Source organism: Mobula birostris, chromosome 14 (genome assembly GCF_030028105.1).
Source record: "Mobula birostris isolate sMobBir1 chromosome 14, sMobBir1.hap1, whole genome shotgun sequence".
NCBI lineage: Eukaryota > Metazoa > Chordata > Chondrichthyes > Myliobatiformes > Myliobatidae > Mobula > Mobula birostris.
The window spans coordinates 5,842,936-5,859,923 of NC_092383.1; the positions used below are offsets into that span (position 1 = coordinate 5,842,936).

At 42.1% G+C, this 16,988-nt stretch overlaps 1 protein-coding gene across 2 annotated transcripts in view; it reads right to left on the reverse strand.

The window, feature by feature from the left end:
- kif23 (kinesin family member 23) overlaps positions 1-12,574 on the reverse strand; it is a 42,992-nt gene extending 30,418 nt beyond the window's left edge. For both annotated transcript variants that reach the window (XM_072278025.1, XM_072278024.1), the window contains exons 1-5: positions 12,531-12,574; positions 3,056-3,122; positions 1,841-1,969; positions 1,646-1,751; positions 1,143-1,279 (exon numbers count right to left, since the gene is read on the reverse strand). In XM_072278025.1, coding sequence (XP_072134126.1) covers positions 1,143-1,279; positions 1,646-1,751; positions 1,841-1,969; positions 3,056-3,122; positions 12,531-12,541 — 450 coding nt within the window. In that variant the 5' untranslated portion in view covers positions 12,542-12,574. The remainder of the gene's footprint in view (positions 1-1,142; positions 1,280-1,645; positions 1,752-1,840; positions 1,970-3,055; positions 3,123-12,530) is intronic.
- Between the last annotated feature and the right edge of the window lie 4,414 nt (positions 12,575-16,988).

Genomic DNA, 16,988 nt, shown 5'->3' on the forward strand with positions numbered 1-16,988 from the left:
TTACATTTGAAATTCAGCATGGAAAGTAATTTATTCTAACATGTTTTTAATTCACTTTTATTTTTGTAAAAATTCATTTGCATCAATCTGTTAAAATCCAAATGGGTATAGGTGACATTTACCAGATGGCTTGCGGAAATCATATCCTAAACTAATGGCAATTGGTAGATGCATGTTTATGGTTAAGGCATTCCAATAGGAATCAATCAGTAGATACAGAATGCTGCATCAGGGTGCTGGCTTCCTGAACAGCGGAATTGACACTTGTACCAAGCAACCAATATTTCAACACCAGGAAAGGCAGCTATTCAACAAACAACAAAAAGAAAATTAAGCAAAACAGATAATTAAACGAAGTATAGTCATTTCACACCTCCCATCCCAAGGAAAGGTATCCATCATATTAATGCTGTTGTTTTTTTAAGTATACAAAAAGGAAGCAGTGCCACAGTTAGCAGAACTGGTAGCTCACAGTGCCAGAGAGTTGCTTTCATTCCTGAGCTAGGGATCTGTCTGTATGGAGTCTGTACTTTCTCCTCTCAACTACATGGGTTTCCTCCAATACCTCAAGGACTAGCTGGTTTCTAGGATAATTGGTTACTAGAAATTGCCCCTAGTGAGCAGGTAAGCGGTATGTTCTAGGGAGAAATTATGAGAATGTGGAGAGAATAAAAACAAAGTATTAGTTTAGAAGTAGTTAACAGTCAGTGTAACACTTGGCGGGGTGGAGATACATCTCTACCAAAGGAGACAAAGCTCTCCATGCCTCTGCTAGCCTGCAGTTCACCCTTGGGCAGGGTATAGCAACCACTCAATCCCATGAGCAGGTGGTGGATGGTCTAATGAACAGCTGGTGCACACCCCAGTCCTGGTTATGCAACCACCAATGCCAGGCAGACAATCTCTGAAGAGTATTGATAATGGCTAGGGTCATCAGACTTGCAAAATCACTGCCCAGAGGGAAGCAACGGCAAACCACTTCTGTAGAAAAAAATTGCCGAGAACAATCAAGGTCAAGGATAAGACCATGGCTGCCCTTATCATACAACACGACACATAATGATGATGATGAATACTTGGCAGGCCGAAGGGCCCATTTCAATGTTGTGCCTACAACAACATTGCTGAACAATAATACTTACGTAACGCTTTGCTTGAAATGGCCCAATACTACAAAAAATCATGTCCAAGCACCTGGGCAGAAGACCACCATCTCCAGGAGATCCAGTCATTGTATGTGTTTTACCACTTCCAGTAACGCCATATGTAAACAGCAAACCTGATGGGCAATCAACACATAGCTCATTTACAGGAATATTCTTATGTTCTGACCCCCCCCCCCTCCACCCCACAACCATATTAGAAGGTACAGCTTTCTACTCTGGATATTATTGTCGCAGTACAGCAAAATTATAAACAGTTTGAACCCAGATAATATTAACATATCTTCCTTCGATATCCAGTTTTAGATCGTCTGGTAAATTCCTCATACATTTTTGAACTTAAGTGGATATGTTAATATTGGAATAAGTTTTAAAATATTTTTGAAAACAAACTGTGCAAATTTGCTTATATCAAGGAAATAATGGTATTGTTCCTGGAATTAGAACTGAAACCATATTTTTATAGCATCTAACTGACATACCATTTTTGCCATGAATCAGATCTTCTACTAGGGGCTGAGCAACAACATTGAATAGTTCTTTCTGAGTTGTGAAGGCACCAAAGACTTCTTTAAAACAATACTGCATCTAAAAGTGCAATCAGAGAATTCAAATTTAGATTGCTGAAATTGCCATAAACAAGAGATGATAGCATATGGCTCTAGATCTCAAGTTACCTCTTTGAATTCCCCATTTCGGTTGACTCTAATCCCATCAGGTGGATGAAGCTGGATTGTCGTACTACTGATGACGTCAACACAACATGCATCGTCACTCGCAGTCAGTGGTCGAACACGGCAATATACCTGTCAGCCAACATGAGTGCCAAGAGTTATTACATATCATTAAAGGTAAAGTTCTAATTTAATGTAGTACACTATGAAACTGATGCACCAAGTAGGATGACCAGGAGAAACAATTGGCTGAATTGTGAACTGTACAACATAAGCATTCCAAAATGCAGGTACAAGTTTAGAAAATAAAATATCCGCTATTCACTGCATGCTGGTGGGCCTGAAAAAGAATCATATTGTACAGAAGGAGGCTGTTCTGACCAGAGGCTTTACACTTCTTCAAAGTTCAACCCAGTTGAACCCACTTCATTCCTCTTCTGCAAAGTTTTTTCTCCTTCAACTATTTATCAACTTGCTTCTGATGGCTGGTACTGAATCTCAACTCTACAAAGCAGGGAATTCCAAGATTTAGCCACCTTTTGCCATTCACTTCTAGTTGGCCAACTGGCCATGCGAACAACTTTTATTCATTACTTATGCAAATTGTTTGATTTTAAAATCTGTCTAATACCCAAGATTTCTTCTGTACACTTGCCACAATACATATATAATGCAGAGAGCAGAAATGGACACAATATTCAAGACTGTGCTGATCTGGCATATCTATGCTACATATGCTGATCTAAAATTAGCATGTCCTTCTAGAATTTATACCCTATAAAACCCAGGGGCCTTTTGCCCTAACTGCACCATGTACTTTTTCTTCCATATTCAGATTAGTGCAAGCACTAGTTGTCTGCAATTCATTATGGTATCACCTCATTTTTCCTACCAAAGTTTAAAGCACTTTCAATTTCATCTACCTCAGGTCTGTCCAGCCATCAGCCTATCTTCTGTCAATTCAATCTTCTTCACCATTTTCAAATTTCAGTTTTTATCATTATGCCCAGTATCCCCAATTGCAACTGTAATGTGGTCCTAACAAAATGTCTTTGGACACCAATATACACAACAGCTGGCGGTAACTTTATTCATTAGAACAAAAACATGCAGAATTGAAAGATGTTACAACTTTAATCACAGCAGCTAGAATCATAAATATTCTCTGATAGTAAGTAGATCAATAAATCTTGAAATAAAGGTTTTCCTGGAACTTACGCCAACTGGATCCTTGGGGCGGTTATTTGATGGTTTCTTGACTGGACGTCTAGGAGTCTGTAACCGCCTATATACATAAAAAACTAAATTAAATTTAGAATTCTATCAGACAAGTGACTACAAATTTTCACATTAAGACCTGTTGTAATTTGAATGCAAATTAGACCTAGAGTGAGAACATACTGAATCTTTCAAGCAAAATGAATGTGAACACAAAATCAGCTGTCATGATCCAAGGAGTAAAATAACATTGTTGTAGAACTGACTAAAATGGAAGTATATTGATTAGGATTAATAATTTGGTGACAAGTATACAGAAGCTCCTATGTGTCAACATCTCTGAAGATCTATCCTGGGCCTAACATATTGATGCAATTACAAAGAAGGCACAGCAGTGGCTATCTTTCATCAGGAGTTTGACAAGACTTGGTATGTCACCGATGACACATTCATTTCTATGGATGTACCATGGAGAGCACTCTAACTGGTTGCATCTGGTATGGAAGGGATTGGAAAATGCTGTAGAAAGTGGAAACTCAGCCAGCTCCATCATGGACAATAACCTCCCCAGTATCAAGAACACCGTCAAAATGCAATGCCTCAAAAAGGCAGCATCTGACATTAAGAACCCCCATCACCAGGACATGCCCATTTCTCATTGCCAGCATTAAGGTGGTGGTACAGGAGCCTTAAGACACACACTGAACATTCCAGGAACAACTTCTTCCCCTCTGCCATCAGATTTCTGAATCGACAATATCTGTTAACACTTCCTCACTAACTTTTCTCCTTTTTGAACTTTTAATTTTTTAAACATATACTTATTGTAATTTAAACGTTTTTCCCCATTAAGTATTGCAATGTACTGCTGATGAAAAACATCTCACGAACACTGAAACTAAATCTGCTTCTGAAGTTGTGGAACGTATCAAATTAATTCTGGAACAGTGAAACTCTACTGTTGTAAAAACCTATCTGACTCATTTTAGAAAGCTGCTTTCTTTACCCAGTGTGGACCGGCTGTTGTCCGACTTTCAAAGGAATATGGTTGACTCTTAACTGTCCTCTGAAATATCCCTCAAGTTACTCAATGGAGTTATAAATGAGGAAATTGGCCAATACACGGCTCCCAAAAAACACATGGGAGTGGGGGGGAGGAAAAAAAACAGGAAAAGTAGATGGAGGTTTTTTTAAACAACAATCTCTTGTGGCTGTGGTCAGGGAATATTGGATATTCCTGCCACTGGCTTGAAGGAGAATGGTTAATTTTGAGACAGGATTTTTTGCCAGCACTGGTGCATTAATGGTGTACTTAGGTCCCAAAATAAATTAATGATGTACAGGACATGTTAAAGAACATTACTCTGCCTACAGTTGTTTTTTTTAAATGAGCTTTGTGATAATTGCATTCATTACATACTCAATCCCAATTACTTTGATTTAAATGGAATTCCTGAGACATTCCTCAAACTTGGGAAAAGGATGAGGAGAAATTATGGAATGACAGACTTTATTAGGCTGTTCAACATGAATTAGATGATCCATATTTGCACAAAGGCATTCACATTACCTGGCATACTCAGAAAGCCCCCACACCCAAAGGTGAGATAAAACATTACAATACAAGAATGTGTCGTCATGCCCAAGGACAAATGGTGTTGGAGAAGCACTCTTTGACAACTGACCACGTAATCGCTTGCACAGCATTAAGGACAACATCGGGATAATATGTTCTAATCAGTACATCAGCAGCAATACAATCAGCAGCTAGATAATGTGCAGCACCAATCTTCATTACAGCGAAATGCTGCCGATGATTTATATTGTGAAAAAGAAAATCTGCAGATGCTGGAAACACACACACACACACACACGAAACCCAGCAGGCCAGGCAGCATCTATGGAAAAGAGTAAACAGCTTACGATTCCGGCCAAGACTCTTCATCAGGACTGAAGAGAAAAGATGAGAAGTCAGAGTAAGGAGGTGGAGGGAGGGGAGGAAGAGGTACAAGGTAGAAAGTGATTGGTGAAACCAGAAGTGTGGGGGGGGGGCGGAGAGGGGTAAAATTAAAAGCTAAGAAGTTGATTCGTGAAAGAAAGGGTTGGAGAAGGGGGAATTTGACAGGAGAGAACAGAAGGCCATGGAAGAAAGGGAAGTGGGAGGAGCACAAAGGGAGGTGATGGGCAGGTAAGGTAAGGTGAGAGATTGCAATGGAAATAGGGAATGGCGAGGGGTGGATTACCTAAAGGGTGAGAAACTGATGTTCATGCCATCAGGCTGGAGGCTATCCAGAGGGAATATAAGGTGAATGTGGCCTCATCGTGGCAGTAGAGGCCATGGACTAACATGTTGGAATGGGAAGTGGAATTAAAATGGGTAGCCACTGCAAGATCCCACTTCTTCTGGTGGACAGAGCACGCAGGTGCTTGGCAAAGGGTCTCCCAATCTACGTTGGGGATCTCTGATATACAAGAGGCCACACTGGAAGCAGTGGACACAGTATATGACCCTAACAAACTCACAGGTGAAGTATCGCCTCACCTGGAAGGACTATTTGGGGCCCTGAATGGTACTGAGGGAGGTGGTGTAAGGGCAGGTGTATTGTAGTACTTGTTCCACTTGCAACAATAAGTGCCAGGAGGGAGATCAATGGGGAGGGATGAATGGACAAGGGAATCACATAGGAAGCAATCCCTACAGAAAGCAGAATGTGCGCACGCAGTGCAAAGTTGTGCTTCATGGAGGTATCCTGTTGAAGATGGCAGAAGTTACGGAGAGTTTGTGCTGGACGCAGAGGTTGATGGGTGGTAGGTGAGGACAAGAGGAAACCTACATATCACTGGTGGGGTGGTGGGAGGATGCAGCGGGCGCAGACATGCACGAAATGGAAGAGATGCAGTTCAGGGCAGACGGAGCGTAGGAACTTACCGAAAAGGTAGGTGCTGGTGCTCCTCCCCCTTCCCTTTCTTCCATAGCATCCTGTCCTCTATCAGATTCCCCCTTCTTCAGTCCTCTTTCTTTCACCAATCAACTTCCAGGCCTCACCCCTCACCTTCTACCTTGCATTTTTTCCTTCCCTCACCCCCACCTTCTTACTCTGAATTCATCTTTTCTCTCCAGTTCTGAAGGGTCTTGGCCAAAATGTCGACTGTTTATTACCCCCACCCCCATAGATGCTGCCTGGTCTGTTGATTTATATTGTGATTTCCTTTTGAAAATCCTTCTGTTTTTATCTGTCCATGTTTCAAATACTCTACTTGCAGATATCGCCAAAGTGAGGCAGCTACTCATGCAAACAAAAGAAATTTTCAATGCAATGACTACATGAGTGGTCAAAATGATAGCAGATGGAATACAATGTGAGGAAATGTCAACTGCACAAACATTAATTCAAAGATACAAGATTGAGTTATTGACAGATTAGATAAACAGGAAAGGCCATCAGTAGTACAGTATTGTCCAAAGTCTTAGTCACATCCATATAGGGTGCCCAAGACTATTGCACAGTACTGTACATTTTCTTTCCAGTTATTAAATAGTAACTTGTAGCATATTTGGTTCTACATTTACGTAGTTTCTTTGCCTGCAAACCTGAAATGTGATAAAGTCGGTAGCTGCTAAACAGATTTCTTATCTAAACTGGTTTGCAGTACAAAAGGAAACCATATATCCATGTTCCATGGTTACAATTAGTGCCAGATACAGCCAGTGAAGAGTTTCAGCCTGAACTATGCACTGTTTATTCCCCTGCATATATACTGCATGACTTGCTGAGTTCCTCCAGCATTTTGTGTGTTGCTACAGTCTGTTAGTTCCTTTCTTACTTTGCCATGCTTTCTGTGCAAGCTGAACTTGTCTGACCTGTATTATGATGAACATCTACAAAAACTGCTCTAACCACAAGATGTGCACCTGATTTGTGACTTCCAAAGAACCCTCTGGACAACATCTCCAGATCCAACCCAGAGGAGCAAATGACAGATTTTTTGCTACCATTTGATAGGGATAAAAAGACAAGCACATTAGAGGATACTAATAGATTTTCCCACACAGGATTTTATAAGCAACACTTAGATTTCAAATAAGTAAGCAACTCAACAACTTTAGTTCCTCAATCTCAAGCTTGTTTTCAGAAAACTTTTGAAAGCCTCAGCTAAATGGTTTACACAACTTATGGGCAGTACTGCTAAGATCCTGTCCAAGAAAAAGGAATTGGGAAGTCAAAGATGCAATTTCACTTTGGCGGCATTGCAAGTGACAGCTCTTGCTAGAAATAATCAACATGAAACTTTACCTCTCCAGCGTTTTCAATGCAATGTTATATAATTTCACTGGTAAAAACACTCTTTTATTCGAGTTTACAGAGTGGCTGTTGTGCTCTCTCGTGAAGGGGTATAGGATAGACTATACAACCATCATGATGAGACTCTGAAGAACATAGACCACTTCTCACCTGTCAGCACAGGCAGACATCTATGGTGAGGATGATTTCAACAGGCCAGTAGCTTTTAGCTGATAAGGAAAAGGATGTTTGCATTGCAAAACTTCAGACTGATGACAAAGCTCATGGTCTGCTGGGGAGCAGTGATACTGAATCTCCTATACAGGTCTGAAATCGAGATCACTTATAGCAGACACCTCTAGGGACAGGAAAGATGCCACCAAGCTTGCCTCTGAAAAGCCCTCAAATCCACTGGCAAGTCTGGTTCACTGATGACAGGGGGCATCAGTTGTAGTGAGAACTAGGCCTCATGCCTTGGGCTTGCTTGTTGCAGCCATCCAGGAGGCAAGACTTTGGGGGCAGTGTGGTGCAGCATCCATGCTGGATTGCAGTCTGGCCTCCAGTGTTCATTCAGTGGAAGGAAAGCTAGATTGTGTGCATTCGTCTGTGGATCGATGGGGCTATCTTTATTTATTTTGCCTGAGCACATGTTTATTGGCATCTTGTATGTGCCACGTGTTGTGTATGACTGTTGTTAATGTGTTCTGCACCTTGGTCATGGAGGGATGATGTTTCATTTGGCTGTATTCATGGGTACTCATGCACAGTTGAATGATAATTGAATTTGAACAGGACACGTTTCCTCTCAGGCTAAAACCTCTAGCACAGAAACTCTAGCTGGACTGCCCGTTCAGAGAGGCCACATCATTTCCATGCCTGATGCAACACTCTCAAAATAGACATTACGTACCAAGCTCTGTTACGGGGAGAGATTTGAAAGTAGAGAGGAGATGAAGATTCAACAATGTGCCCATTGCTTCCTTCAAAACATGCAATGTCCTCAGACTCAGGAACTCCTGCCCAAAATGAAGGGACGTTAAGGATGTAATTGAGAATCTCCGATCCACACATCAAGCATAGGCAGTGGAAGGAGTACACTACCTCACACATTAACCACTACCCATCTATAGAAGAGCCAGCAGTTCACTTCAAAATCCACCAAACTGAAGTGGAAGCAAGTCATTCTCAAAACTGAGGGACTGTCCAAAATAACAACGCAAAAAAAAACCTAATACAAAACATATTCGAATCTTCAAGTATCTGGGCACTGTGCTGGTCTAATTGCCAAAAGGTAGGATCAGATTAAAAGGAAACTGAAGGACCACAGCTTGATAATGTCATGGTCAACACATTCAAGGCACTGGAAATCCAACCACTAATATTTCCTTCCCTTCCTTCTCACCCCATTACCCTCCCAACAACATTGACCACAGAATCCAAGTCTGTACTCAAGAATGTAACTGTTCATGGTGGAACTAGGACATTCAAACCCAAATAATGCTGTTGTATCAGTGCCTGTTGCTTCTTTCTCATTAGTGGATATATTCTAAAATAAGAAAAAGTTTATTTTTTTATATATATATATATAGTATTCAGCACCCCCCCCCCCGGAAATCTTTGTGTTTTATTGTTTTACAACGTCGATTTGGCTGTTTTGACACTGATCAACAGAAAAACACTTTCGTGTCAAAGAGAAAACAGATCTCTACAAGGTTATCTAAACTAATTACACGTATAATGTAAACAAGTTTTATATGTATATAAAAATAAAAGAAATTGATTGGGTGGCAGGATGGAGATGTGTCTCTACAAAAGGAGGTGTAAGGCATTCCTTCCCTCTGCTAGCCTGCCCGCCACCCTTGGGCAAAGTGTAGCACCTGCTTAGCCTCCGATCAGTGACATGAAGCCATGGGAGAGTTGATGGATGGTCATATGAGCAGCTGCTGCACATCACATACTGGTTATGCAACCACTTACACCAGGCAGACAATTTCTGAAGAGTACTGATAATGGATAAGCTTGGTGCTGGAGGTGGCAGCAGTTGCAGAGAATTATGTGCTGGACGCGGAGGCTAGTGGAGTGGTAATCGAGGACAAGAGTAACCCTATCCCTGGTAGGGTGGTGGAAGGATGGGGTGAGGGTAGAAGTGTGTGGAATGGAAGAGATGCAGGTGAGTGTGGAAGGAGGAAAGCCCTCTGTTTGAAGGAGGAGGACAGTGTACATGGTTTGTCAGATATTCAATTGTAGAGGGGAAGAATCTGTTCCTAGAACATTGAGTGTGGGTCTTCAGGCTCATGTACCTCCTCCCACTTCTCCGTGGATTGTCACCCTGTCGTGGTGGAGAAGCTTGTGTGGTCCTGTGATCCCGAGAGCAGTGCCGTCCCGTCTGATAGGGTCACCCAAGGCGGTAAGGTTGAGGATGAGGTCCCTGACAAAGAACAATCCATCCAAGACCTCAACCGTGGAGCAGGCGGACGAAGTTACTTTGAACTCAACGGCTGTGAAGGCGGATGAAGGCTGCAACAAATCCATCAGCTGCAATCGTCATGGTTTCCATGCCATTGGAATCAGTTGGTTGATTTGTGAAGTATTGTGTGCTTCTTGGAGTGCAACATCAAGTACATGTTAAACAAATACACGCACAGACGTCTTCACTCTGTGGGCCACTTCTTCAGAACGAAGACCATCATCCTCGACCTCGAGGGATAGCCACGACGACGACCTCCTCCCAGGATAGTGTTTGCATTTAGGATATAAACACTGATCCACTTTTTCACTCCTTAGCTCAACAGTCTGATCTGGTTTTATGAAAATTCCTGGACTGCTGCACTAATTGAGAAGTGATTTATAAAGACAAACCATTATTAAATCAGGAAATGCTCTGCCTCTTTTTAAAAAAAGTGAGACACCTGAACATGAACAATGGCAATACAGTTAAATATTCAGCCAGAACTCACACCATGGAACCGATGAACTCTACATTAAAGATAGTGTCATGTGTGAAGCCAAGCAGAGCTGCAGAACAGATGACGTTAATGAGAGAGATAACGAGAGACAACGGAGAGCCATTCAAAATGCTAATAAGAGAGAAGAGAGAGATAACGAGAGAGACACACAATTCAGATGTTGCCTGAAACCAACTGTATCTCTCTCCCTCCCCCCCCCCACAACGGTACAACAGCGATTACTTCGAACTACACCAGACTGAACTGAACTTTGCTTCACCTTAAGACTGATCATTTTACCCCTAGACTGCGATAGAGCTTGGTTGATTCCTATTACCCTATTTCTGTGTATATCTGTATACTATCATTGCTAACCTGTTACATTTATATCCTTGTGGTTAGTGTACTGTATTATCTATTTTTGTTAATAAACTTTATTAGTTTCTAGTAAACACAGACTCCAACGTGTGTTCCATTTCTGCTGGTTTGACAACCCAGTTACGAGGTACATACAATAGCAACACACACTAAACACTGGAGAAACTCAGCAGTTAGGCAGCATCTATGGAAAAGAGTAAACAGTCAACATTTCCAGCCGAGAGCCTTCATCAGGACTGGAAAGGAAGGGAGAGATGCCAGAATAAAAAGGTGGGGGACAGTAGGATAGCTAGTTGACAGGTGAAGCCACGTAGGTGGGAAAGGTAAAGGGTCCGGGGGGGGGGGTTATAGGCAGGTGAGAAGAGGTAAGAGGCCAGAGTGGGGAATAGAAGGGGGGGTGTGTGGGGGAAGAGAGAAAGGAAATTTTTTTTTAAACTAGAAGGGGAAATTTATATTCATGCCATTATATTGGAGGCTACCCAGATGGAATACAAGGTGATGCTCCTCAACCCTGAGGGTGGCCTCCATCATGGCACAAGAGGAGGTCATGAACCAACATGTCAGAATGGAAATGGGAATTGGAATTAAAGATAGGGTATTACTATTTGAAACCAGTTAAAAAAGTATTTGTTTTCAATAAACAGATAAAGCCCTCCTCTGCCATCGCTCCTAAAACATTATCAGCCTCTTATAGAAACATAGAAAACCTACAGCACAATACAGGCCCTTCGGCCCACAGAGTTGTGCTGAACATGTCCCTACCTTAGAAACTACTAGGCTATAGAAACATAGAAAACCTACAAGTCTATACTCAAGAATGTAACTATTCATTGTGTAACCCGATATAAACCATTATCTCACCATTATCCAGAATGGCAAACAAAGGATGGTGGATTGTTGGAGCTCCCTCCCACTGTTGATTACATTTAAGTGCAAAAATCAGTATTTTTGTGGATACTGTATTGAGGGAATTGGGAACTATAAGGACAGCGCAGACTGGATGGTCTAGTTTCATAGGTTTTATCCTTTTACCAGGAATTTAAAGATCAAATTACATTTATTATCAAAGTACGTATCACTATACAACTCTGAGATTAGTCTTCCTCTAACAGCCACAAAACAAAGAAACATTATGGAACCCATTCAAAAAACATTTTGACGTTTCAAATATTTCATCTGTAAATTTAATCAACCAAAATGATTACAGTTTGAAAAAAGTAAAATAACCACTGATTTAAATCGTCAAGCAAACTAACACAATTAAAAATAAATTTAAAAAATCATGATTTAAATAGTTAGTGACTGATTTAAACAGTTAACTAAAACTAACATAATAAGTTCACTAAGGTGATCATGGCTTAAAAGGTAAAAATTAGCTTAAGCTTCAACTAAAATGATAAGTAAAAAGAGTTATCCAATGAAGTTGTTAAACAAGAATTGGCTTGAACACCTAACATGCAAATAAAATTATCCCAAGTGATTATCTTTTGAAAGTTTGCGACCACTGGTTTAACCAAAACCAGCATGACAACAGTAAGTTATCCCAGAGCAATCAGTTTAAAAGTTTAGCGAGCACCTGCTTAAACCATTAACTACATTAAAATTAATTTTTAAGAATGGTAATCTTAACATTTTTAACCACTGCTCATTGATAATTAACTTAAAACCAGCAGAGACTCTAGTTAAAGGAGAAGTTAACTTTATGGGCCGATGATCCCAGGCTCTGCTGACCAGAAGGTGATCCGGCCGGCCACTGACTACTTTAACCAACCAACTTGGCACCGGGGTCGGGACGTCGGGGAGTAAGCGGGGGGGGGGGGGGGGTGATGACAGGCCCCGGATCCCCGAGAGGGGTCAGTCGGTACTCACGCCGCCTTCATGCCGCCGCCGCCGCCGTCGCCCTCGCTCGCTCTCCGCCGCCTAGCAGCACAGTACCGCGCGCCGCCCGCCAACCGCCACCATTTCAAATCCCGCGCCCCTCATTGGCTCTACGTCAGGTGCCCCCACTCTATTGGTCTAACTACATCTCCAGCCCGCCTTTCCTGGTGCAATTGGGTAATTTGATGCCAGTCATTAAGACTGTCCTCTGATTGGTTAATTTTCCCTTCTTAACATAAGTAGTTTTTTTTGAGCTAATGGTCGATAGATTTTTTCATTCCATAGGATAAACTGGTGTCATTCAAATCCTGACGAAGGGTCTCGGCCGGAAACGTCGACTGCACCTCTTCCTAGAGATGCTACCTGGCCTGCTGGGTTCACCAGCAACTTTGATGTGTGTTGCTTGAATTTCCAGCATCTGCAGAATTCCTGTTGTTTGCGTTGTCATTCAAGTATTATTAGTTCAACCTTCAGTATTCCTTATTCCATATTTTAATAGGAAGAGCTGTTGTCAATCAAATTTTTAGTTCACTGCCATTGGTTTAACCTTCCCTGTTCTATATTTTAATAGGAAGCAATGCTGTCGATCAACGCCTTTCTTCATTATCATTAGTTAAAATTCCGTCAATCAGAGCACACTGTGTCCCGATTGCTCTGCGTCATCACTGTCAATCATTACTGCCCACTTTTTACCCATCACACGAGAGTTGCTTCGTTTCCCAGCCTCTTTGATGTGTGTTGCTTGGATTTCCAGCATCTGCAGAATTCCTCATGTTTGCAACTTTTACCCAGCCTCTTTTATTATGTTTATTTGGTCTCTGCCAATCAAACAAAATATGTCATTTGATTGCAAACAACAGGAATTCTGCAGATGCTGGAAATTCAAGCAACACACACAAGTTGCTGGTGAATGCAGCAGGCCAGGTAGCATCTCTAGGAAGAGGTACAGTCGACGTTTCAGGCCGAGACCCTTCATCAGGACTACCTGTTCCTAGAGATGCTGCCTGGCCTGCTGCATTCACCAGCAACTTTGATGTGTGTTACATGTCATTTGATTGGATTGAATACCCTGTCAATCAATTGGTTTGCTTTTTTAAAAATTCTACAGAAGCTGGAAATCTGAAATAAAAATATAAAATACTGGAAGCTTTCAGCTTGACAGCAAATCAGAGAAATGCAATGTCTTTCCTACTGGAAAATCTACCAGTACAGCACAGGAACAGGCTTTTTGACCCATAATGTTGTACTGAATTAAATGTTAGTTGTCTTGCAGGCCCTGTACATTCATGTACCTATCTAAGAGTTTCTTAAATGCCCCTATCATATCTGCCACCACCAGCACCCTGTCACCTAAAACTCAGCCCTCACATCTCCTTTAAACTTACCCCTTTCTCATCTTAAATGCATGTCCTCTGGTTTTAGACACTTCAGCCTTGGGAAGAAATACTGGCTGTCCATTAATGCCTCTAATAATCTTATAAACCTCTATCAGAACCCGCCCCCCCCCCCCACCAGCCTCTGCTGCTCCAGAGAAAACAGCAGCAGTTTGTCCAACCTTTCGGTATAGCACTTTCATTAATCCAGGCAACATCCAAGTAAACCTCTTCTGCACCCGCTCTGAAGCCTCCACATCCAAAACTCCAGATGCAGCCTAACTGGAGTTTTCTAAATCTGCAACCTTACTTCCTGCTCTTGAACTCAATTCTTCAACGGGAGAAGCGGGAGGAGAAGATGGCGGCGCACCTGCGTGTGCGCAGCCCTCCGGTGAAAAATGATATCGTATCTGTTAAATAGGGGCCACGGACAATTTTGATTTGATGGAGAATGGATGTGAAAGCACAGAGGAACATCTGGAGAAATTTCTGAAACGCCCGTTCGCTGCTGTCATTACCAGACATCCCACCCTGCAAAAACTCATTTCAAGGAAGTAGCACCCCGCCACCCCCCGCCCCCACCGCCCGTCGACCTTCAAGGGTGTATGTAATACTTTGTTTAGTGATTTTGTCTAATCTGTAAACCAAGTTGGGTATATTCAGCAAATGTGACATTAAAATATGTACTTATATTATATTTTCATGTTTATTCTATTACAACTTTAAGCAAGTCTACAGGGAGTTTGGCCTCATCACGTAGGACATCAATAGCGTAGCTCCTTAGCAGCTAGCCAGCTAGTTTAAATAACGTTAGCTATGCTAATGAACGAATGACACCTGTTAAACTCACCTCAACATGTCTTTTACATTTTAACCCACCATGAGCAATAGAAAAGTCACTGTTGCAAACAGTGCAGCGAGCAACACTGTCATTATTTTTGAGGTCGACTGTAAAGCCCGCCCACAGAGAAAACTGATAGGTCTACTTAGCAGGGGTCCTCAACCTTTTTTGCACTGTGGACTGGTTTAATATTGACAATATTCTTGTGGACCGGCCGACCGGGGGCGGGGGGGGGGGCGTTGTTAATCACGACCGGAATATAGGTGATAAGTCAATAGCATCATAACATTTTAAGTAACGTTTGGATATAAACACACAGCGCATATTTTCCCCGTATGAACATATAAAATCCTTGCAACACACCAATATCGCTGAATCAGTGGGAGCCCTGGACTTGTTTTCCTGCAACAACACGGTTCCATCGAGGGATGAGGGGAGACAGCGATACTCGAAGGGGGCTCCTTATGTCCAGTCTATTCCGCAGTTTAGTTTTCGTTGCATTCATTGCAGAAAACTCCGCTTCGCAGCGATATGATGTTGGAAATGGAAGCAAAGTTTTCAGTGCTTTCGTGGCTATCTCAGGATACTTAGCCTTGACTTTGATCCAGAATGCCGGCAGAGATGTTATGTCAAACATACTTTTCAGCCCGCCGTCATTTACAAGCTCGAGGAGTTGATCTTCTTCCCACGCTGACATGGATGACGCGCAGGTAATGACCTCGCGTGCATTCAAGTTCAACAGTGCGTGACAGGGAATGAGGAAAGGTGCAAATGACTCATATTGTTTCATATCGCCAAATCATATTGTTCCCTCGTGGCCCGGTGGTTGGGGACCACTCTTAGCACGAAGAGAGACCAATCAGGATGTTCGCTGTCCCTCTCCCTCTCAAAAAAATCTATTTCCGTGATATTGTATGTAATTTCCGGGCGTCAGGGAGCCACTATCGATAGGCGGGAGACTCCCGGATCTTCCGGGAGAGGTGGGATGTCTGCGTTACTGTGTGGTCGGGAATCTTTCGGAGGGCAGGCCTCAAAATCCCCGGCCTTGCCTGCTTTTGGCGACCGAGAAGGAGGTCGAAACGTTCGGACAGAGATGGCGCTCAGTACTTGGTGTCAGAGAGCTGATCAGAGCTTGAAGTTTTCGGATGACTCAGAGTCGGACTGTGGTCGGGCATGACAGGGAGAGTTTTTCTTCCTTCTCCCGTCTGCGTGAGATGTAGGACATTTGAGAGACTTTGAACTTTTACTGTGCTCATGGACTTCTTCATCAAGTTATGATATTGTTGCACTGTTGTAACTATATGTTATAATTATGTGGTTTTGTCAGTTTTTTCGGTCTTGGTCTGTCTTGTGTTTTGTGATATCACACCGGAGGAAATAATGTATTATTTCTTAATGTATGCGTTACTAAATGACAATAAAAGAGGACTACGTGTCTTCATAATCCTATCCTAACTTGCTAGAAAGGTGAGCATGCCATCTGCCTTTGTTACCGTCCAATCAACCTCACTTGATAGGGTGGTAACGTGAGCTATGGACTTGGACCCCAAGATCTCTCTGTTCATCAACACGGTTAAGAGTCTTCCCATTAACAGTATACCGCAGGGGTCCCCAACCTTTTTTATGCCACGGACCAGCACCATGAAACAAGGGATCTGTGAACCCCAGGTTGGGAAACCCTAGTTTACAATCAAGAGAACATCTGCAGATGCTGGAATCCAAGCAACACACAAAAAGTGCTGGAGGAACTCAGCAGGTCAGGCAGCATCTATGGAAAAGAGTATAGTTGGCGTTTCGGGCCGAGACCCTTTGGCAGGACTAGTTTATTGTCTCTCTACATTTGATCTCTCAAAGTGCAACACTGCACATTTAACCGGGTTAAACTCGTTCTGTTACTTCTCTCTATGTATCTACAAATGATTGGTATATTTTATTTTATATCTTATCGTTCATTTTTTACTTGCAGTTTGCCTCCTTGGTTGTTTGTTAGTCTTTGAGGTTTTAAATTTAACCTATTGCATTTCTTTGTTCTACTGTCAATGGCTGAAAGAAAATGCATCTCAGGATAGGATATGTTGACATATATAGTACAGATTTCAACAATAAATTTACTTTGAACTTTGAAACAAAGCTGATCTTTTTTTTTATCTTTTGAGGTTAATGGGGAATTGGAACAAATATGCGAGCGATGATTGGGCAGATCATCATGACCATGGTGAATGGCCAACCCCTGTA